The sequence below is a fragment of the Eutrema salsugineum genome, unplaced genomic scaffold, assembly GCF_000478725.1.
Source record: "Eutrema salsugineum unplaced genomic scaffold, Eutsalg1_0 scaffold_1, whole genome shotgun sequence".
Lineage (NCBI taxonomy): Eukaryota > Viridiplantae > Streptophyta > Magnoliopsida > Brassicales > Brassicaceae > Eutrema > Eutrema salsugineum.
Window position 1 is genome coordinate 21,709,057 of NW_006256909.1, and position 7,655 is coordinate 21,716,711.

General features: G+C 35.9%; 2 protein-coding genes across 2 annotated transcripts; one reads left to right on the forward strand and one right to left on the reverse strand.

The window, feature by feature from the left end:
• Positions 1 to 412: 412 nt before the first annotated feature.
• LOC18030741 (transmembrane 9 superfamily member 12) lies at positions 413 to 3,283 on the reverse strand. The gene is made up of 2 exons (XM_006414951.2): positions 3,078 to 3,283; positions 413 to 2,620 (listed from the first exon to the last, which is right to left on the reverse strand). The coding sequence occupies exon 2, from the start codon at positions 2,610 to 2,612 to the stop codon at positions 654 to 656; it is 1,959 nt and encodes a 652-aa protein (XP_006415014.1). The 5' UTR covers positions 2,613 to 2,620; positions 3,078 to 3,283; the 3' UTR covers positions 413 to 653.
• LOC112082171 lies at positions 2,981 to 6,156 on the forward strand. The gene is made up of 5 exons (XM_024149271.1): positions 2,981 to 3,099; positions 5,017 to 5,123; positions 5,267 to 5,308; positions 5,410 to 5,511; positions 5,642 to 6,156. Exons 1-5 carry the CDS (start codon positions 2,981 to 2,983, stop codon positions 5,740 to 5,742), a joined length of 471 nt encoding a protein of 156 aa, XP_024005039.1. The 3' UTR covers positions 5,743 to 6,156.
• Positions 6,157 to 7,655: the final 1,499 nt, after the last annotated feature.

The window sequence follows — 7,655 nt, forward strand, 5'->3', positions numbered from 1 at the left end:
AAGGTGCCTTACAATGGCAAAGATATTCCAGTATGAACAGAGCCCAGTACAAGAACATAAAACAGAAAAACACTAACGAGAAGAGTATTGAAACCATAACGCAAAAGCATCAGCGAGGTCTTCTTGCAGAGCAAGTGTTCCTTATTCCTCGATCGATCATCTTGAGCAGCCCAGCTGCCAGAGTGTGGATACCTTTGTAGATCCGCGCATTGCTCTCTTGCCACATGGAGGTAATGATGGCCTGAGCCGATATGAGCCTTAGAAAAGCCAGAGAAGCGTTCTGTGTTTAGTTTCTCACGAGTCACGACACACCTTGGTAAAGAGTTAATCGTCGAATGCATTTTCTTAAGCCAGGCCATCATAGAATTGTGTGTATAAACCAAAAACAGAAATTTAAACCGAACCAACGGAGAAGCAAGAAAAAAAGGTTTATTTTCTTTCTACTCAATAGTCCCGAAAAACACAAGAGGTGGAATTGTAAGGAAAAAAAAACAAACATATAAGGGTAATATAGGTCCGAATATTAAAAGAAAACAAAAACATGTAAAATAGTGGTGGACTCTACAAGTCTAGTACTGACAAAAAAAACAACACCAGAAAATTGCTTTAGAAAAAAAGCAAACATCAACGGGTGAGATTTTTCTCGTCAAGTATCAATCGATTTTGACAGAGGAAAAGAGATAATGGACGAAGTAAAACGAAGTGAGAAAGCCAATGGTTCCAGTAGCGAGCATGATTGCAATTGCCATAAGCAGAGAGTAACCAATGTAAAGCATAGCAGAGACCGGTCCGCTCAGACTTTGCAGATCAAAGACCAAATAGTTGATAGAGTACGCAAAAACGTACAAAGCAACTGAACCAGACGCGTAGAACGCCTTCCACCACCATCTCCAATCTTCGACGCAGAGGTGCATATAGGTCAAGACCACTGATACTTCTGCACACACGACTACTAAAAGAAGTAGAACGATGAGCAAGAACCCGAACACGTAGTAGAATCTACCTAACCATATGCTGGAGAAGATGAAGAAGAGTTCTATGAATAGGGTCCCGAAAGGAAGTGTTCCTGCTCCAAGGACGAGAAGCCATGACGGGTATTTCCGTTCTGGGATTTCCCTTGGAATCTGGTTGGTTCTCACTGGAAACTGGATTGTTTCTGCTCGTGTGCCTAAGAATCCTCCGAACAAGGTGAGTGGAACCGAGATGCAGAACCAGAGAGCCAAGAGCTCAAAGTACAGTGATATTGGGATGGCACCGGTGCTGTTGCTGCTCCAGAGAAGGAAATTCAACACTGTTAGTATAACAAAAGCAATACCAGGGAAGAAGCATGCGATAGACCAAGAAAGTGATCTCCATCCTTCTGAAGTTCCTTTGACGGTTCTCCAGAGCCGAATACCAGCGTACCCAGCAGCTATACCCAAGAAAAGATAGAGAATTATCATGCCGGTTAGTAACATTCCTCTAGAAGCAGGTGACATGAAACCAAGTGCTGCAAAAACAATTGTGACAACAGCCATTCCTGTAATCCTAACACCGTCTCCCACCATAATACATAGTAGCTTGGATAGCTCTGGTTCTCGGAACACATCTCCGACAACAAGTTTCCATCCAGAGAGTTCCTCATTCATCTGTGCCTGCGCTTCCTTGTCTAGTTCTTCGTACTTTGTCAAATCCCTTCTCACTGTCCTCAGGAATATAACAAAGACTATACCGGCGAGGAAGAAGATTACCATAAGCGAGTTCAGAATAGAGAACCAATGGACGCGAGCACCTTCCATTTTCAAATAGGCATCCCATCTCGATGGCCATCTTGTCTCACTCCTAACAAATTCGACTTCATACGTGAAGGTTATTCTTTCATGTTCTTTTATGATCTGAGCTTTTTCAAGCTCCAGCGGACAGTTAACAGAAGTAACAGGGTCATACATGTGAAGCTTCGTCATTTTTGCAGGATCATACTTCACACTACAGGGAACAACCTCAAATCCAACTACCTCGTAGCCCAGGGCCTTCTTTTTATCAGCTTCAGAGATCACACCCATACCTTCTTCACCCGTACCAATTACCTCCATGACATTGCCTTCGTATTCATGGACCAACACCTTAAACTTCAGATGATTAATGATGTAATCATCATTGCTGTTGGGTGGTGAATATCCAACAGGGTATCCAGTCCACTGGATGGTAACCCCATTTTGTTTGGCAAATCTCAATGCTGGCAAGTTATCTAGAATCATATTCACTTGGTACAACTCGCGCGTTCTCTGTTTTAAGAGCTTGACCTCATGCTCATTCAGAGGACTCGTGGTACAGAGATAGAGAGACTCGTTCGTGTTCATCCGAAACCTATAAGCAGAGTTATCAATCTGATCCCCCATGAGAAGCTCCCCAAGATTCTCAGCACTTTTCTTAATGCCCTCAAGCGGTTTGCAGTAAGGAAGACTATAGAAACTGAAAGGAAGCTCAGTTTCGATAGATGTCAATGAATTGACTTTGGCTAAGATTGAGTCTCCGTTTGAATATGTGTGCATATAACTCCCTGGCAAGTAGAACCCATTGCACAGCTGACAAACAAAAACCAGCAAGACGAAAACTCGGTACAAAGCAAACATTTTTCTTCCTGTATGAAGCAAAAAAAAACTTCTCTCACGTTAGTAAGTGATTGATTTAGACACAGCATCATAACAAAATAACTCCAAATAGTCAAGTTTCATGAAATGCACATCCATATATGCTACAGAGCAAACATTCAAAAGAAGAAATCAAAAATCCAAATGTTCATGCATATAGATTAAGGCACCAAACACGATGCGTAAAATCCAGATTCGGAACTAATGTCATATATATCGCAAGATCAACAGATCGAAAACAGTTCGTCGACTTTCAATTTGGAATATCGGATCCCATCTGATCATTAACGCAAACTAATAATCCAAAAGCTAATCGATAATTGGTACGAGTAACAACGAATATCGACGAAATGTCTATGCGAAAACAATCAATACCAAATCAAATAGCGAGAAATAAAGACGATGCAACGACAGATCTAGGAAATTCGCGAATTGAAAAGAGCAAACCTGAAGCAGATCCAGATTCCGAGTTCTTCAACGGAGTCAGATCCAGGGGCACGAGAGGGAGTTCTTCTTCTCTCAATCTCTCTCTTTCTCTCTCTCTCGCTCTCGGTGTAGGTCACGCAGCTTAATCTCTCTCCCTGCCTTGCTTAGTGTATTCGCAATGAGCGAATAACGAAAATCAAGAAAATCGTGGGTGGGTAGTTATCCCATGCGACGCATACACATGTGTCGGTGCTGAATCACCGTTCCTCATTTCATCCATTTCCTACCTATGTTGTTTTTCTCCTTCTCTTTTTTTAAATTAAAACTAAAATTTATCCATATATTCGCACGAAAATTTTATTAAATTTTGTAATATAATTTATAATTTTTTAGATATAATTTTTTAATAAATGATAAAATTCATTTTTTATTTATATATATAACTTATATTTAATTTTTTCTGTTAATATTATTATGACCGCAAACATAAAAACATAATTATAACACGATCATTCTAATAATCGAAAAAAACAATTATTATAAAAACATAATTCTAATTCATTTATTTTATTAATGCGAAAAAGACTTAGTTATAAAAACATAATTCTAACTCATCTGTTGATATTACTATATAATAACATATTTACTAATTTTGAAATATTGTTGGCTTAATATCTTGCATGTTTGATAACTTAACCCGCATAAAACCATAATTATAAAAAAAATCTAACTCATCCCATCAAACTACCATAAAATATAAATATTTATCAATTTTAATATGTAAATTTTTTGGCTGATTGATTATGATTGAAAAAACACAATAACATATTCGTTAATCATATGTTTATTATGAAAATTTTATTTAAATTTCAAATGTTAAATTAAATCTAAATTATATTTAAAGAAGTCTAAACTTAATTGCATTTTTTTAGATATTTATAATTTAAATTCAATATAATTTATATTAAGAAAATCTTTAGTTATCTAAATTGATATCTAATTTTTGAAATTACTTTTTTTATATAAAAGAAAATATATTTTTTAAATAATATAGCAAAAAAATAGGAAAATTTTAAAACAGTTTTCAAATAATTATTTAAAAAAAAAATTTAGGAGTGTTTGGATACAAACACTAAAAGTGCTTCTGTTTTAATATAATAGATATTTGAAATATTTTCTCTTTCTTCAAATACATAGTGTTATTTTTGAAGTTTTTTTATTTTACAAAAGATTATTATTTTATCTTTTCAATACAAAATATTATACAAAAATCTAATTTTAACTTTGTTATTTTAATATTTTAATTAGAAAACAATTGTTGTATATATTAATAAAAAATAATGTAAAACTTTTACTAATTTTTTAAAATATGTGTGAAATATGTTAAAATGATATTTTTGGTGAAATATGAAAAATGCATCTTAAATCTATGATACAATAAAACGTTCATGGTTGATTCATTTGTACCAAAAATATCTGTAATTACATTTTACTTTTTCTTGATTTGTAAAAACTTAAGCTTCTCATCTGGTTGGCCTATTTTCAAAACCTCAATTACATTCTGAAGTTTTAATTTGATGTGGCATGCTCATATCATTTTTCAACCATTAAATGATTTTTTAGTACTAGATTAATCGTTTTGTGATATCATGTGAATTGAGAAAGTACAATAAGGATAAAGAGACCAAACACCTTTAAAAAAAATGCATTGAGAGCCTTAATAGAATAGGACCATATGAATTCTGCTCAAGGAGAAGACCATTGGAGGGAAAAGAAGAATATAAGAGACGTTGGAGACTAAGAAACACATATGACCTTATATTGAATTCAAGCTAAGGTCACGTCGCTATCAAAGACAACTTCTTTTTTCTTTGTTTTGTCTTTAATTGATCTGTCGTCTTTTAGTGTAGAGAGAAAATATCTTCTAGGGTTCTTATGCTCTTTGTCTCCTCTATAAAAGAATTGTAACCGAGATTGATGAATACATTTATGAAATTCTTTCCACTTCACTCTTTCTCTCTAATCTCATCACTCCTCTACTTTCTTTATTTCACATATATCAACATGGTATTAGAGCAATGATCTCTTAATTCTCTTTAATCTTTTGATTCTCTCTACAATCTCTTCAAACTCACATACTTATTCTCTTCTTTAACTTTACTCCAGTTATTATTCTACGAATATATTAATACTTTGTTTGTTTTACGTAGATCATGATTCTGTTTTTGATCAAAAGTTTTTGACTAAAGGAGGTACTCTTGCCCGTCCTGTTATTTAAGTCTTCTATATACCGTTTTGTAAATTTTTTTTATGCGTGTTTATGTTTGCTCTGACATATATTTTGTAATTTTAGGTTCTGGACATGTTAGTTTGACAGACCGTACTCTTAAGACCTTTCTTTGGGATTTTGAGAGGAAAGCTTGGTTTGTAAAGAAAGAAACTGATGGGTTCAATGGTATATATATATACATATATATATATATTTTAAAAAATAATACATATACTAATTATAATTTGTTTTGTTTTAATTTATACATGATAGTTACTTTGGATTATATGAGTATTTTCTTATGTTTATTTTGCAGAAGATTGTGATTCTGATGACATTGAGGTGTTATCCGGACGTGGTATGGACCAAACAGATTTCTACGATTCTGATGATGATTTAGATGATGGTGAATCTTAGAAAGATCTGATGGTTCGAGTGATCGTTCTGATGGTGATAGCAATGATGATGAAGACGAAGACAGTGCTGACTCCACCGATGATGGTGACAAAGATGATGATGTTGAGTCGAATGATGAGACTGAGAGCAATGACGATGTAGATGATCATCATAGTGTTAAGTCGGACGATATACTCATCGGAAATGATATTAGTGTTTCAGGCCACCAGGCTCCTATTTGGACTTATACGGTGCCACTTGGCTTAATGTATTTTGGGGGGTGTGTTTCTTGTTAGACCCTTGAAAGCTGATTGTACTATATTTTTTATGGTTTTATAGACGTGGATGCATCGGCTAATTTCCAAACGTTCTTTTTTGGAGGTCATATTATCCGATGAACATGTATTTATTATATCAAAAGAAAAAAATTATTTTTTTCAGGTGATATCTAATAAAAAATGCTTTGTTCTTAGATAAAAATACATGTGATTTTTCAAGGTGTGAAAAAATTCAGACCACAGTTAAAGATGATCAATTGCAAATTCGCGCGTTAATGTTGGAAGTTGGATTATTATCAGTCGTTTTGTTGTTGTCGATTGTGAGGATAGTTGTAGACCAACCTCTCATCGCTACAAAATATTGTTTCTACCATGGACTATCATTGACTTTATAGATTTTCAGAGAATATTGGATCGTGTCCATGATGATTATTATTTAGATGGTGTGTTTATTTTTTCATTTATTTATTGAGCTTTCGTTATTATGGTATTGATCATGTTAATTTGGATTAACTTTGACTGTTTGTGAGATTTAATAGGTCGTGTCTTAGATGTAAGATGCTCAGGGACTTGGGGAAGTTTACTATCTAAACAGAACCATGTTCCTCCGTATGGAAGTCTATGTAAGGATGCAGATGATTCCGAGAAACAGGGTGCATATTCACCTTTTATTTAAGGGATAAATGGTATTATTTCTTGAGGATTTTTTTTTTTTGATAAAATGTAATATTAATTGATCATCGAAGAGAGTTATTTACAAGGATAAAAGAAGAAAAGGGAAGCGTTTTATCCCTCGACAACAGCGCTACAAATTGAAAAACAGAGCAGTGAGTTTAAAGCAGAGCATCAGCTCATCTGGGAAGAGGGCCTCGCGTACTCAGCCAATGGGTCAATAACTCCGAGTCTTCTTCTTTGTGGGATGTTGCAAGCAATTTGAAGCGGTTGTAGACGTCCCGATCAATCGCATGAGTGAGCATGAGAGCGGAACGAGGGGGTCGCTGGTGTCGCCGTCCATTCCTCTCTCTCCAGATACCATAGATCGAAGCCTGTAGTGCAAATGAGCCAGAATGTAGTTCGATCTGATCCTTTGATGACGCGCAACAGAGCGGATGGTGATTTCTCAGTCAGGATTCGTTTTGCCTTTCAAGAGCCCAGAAGCTAGCCTGTTCCATACCGTAAAAGTGTACGGGCACGCAAAAAACAGGTGATCTCTGCTTTTGTTCCTTTATCCACAGAGCAGACAGTCTTGCACTAAACCCCATTGCTTCATTCTGCTCCCCGTAGCTAGTCCGTCAAGAACGGTTAACCACACGATGAAGGCATGACGAGGAATGGCTTGAGAGAACCACACCAGTTTGTTCCACCAGACAGTCTAGCGAGGCTCTCTGATTTGATCCCACATCGCTCGAGAGGAGAAGTGCTCCTTGTATTCATTAATATCATTACGCCATAAGACCATATCTGAGCCATCAGATGCACTCAGAACTGGCAAAGACCTGATGCTGCTCAAAATCGCCTGCAAGTGTTCTCCTCTGCATCGATGAATTCTCCATGTCTGATTTCTCATAATCCTCCTTTCAGCATCACCAATAATGTCAACAGGTCTCCCAATATTCAGCCAGTTATCAAACCAGAATGAGGTGGATTCTCCATTTC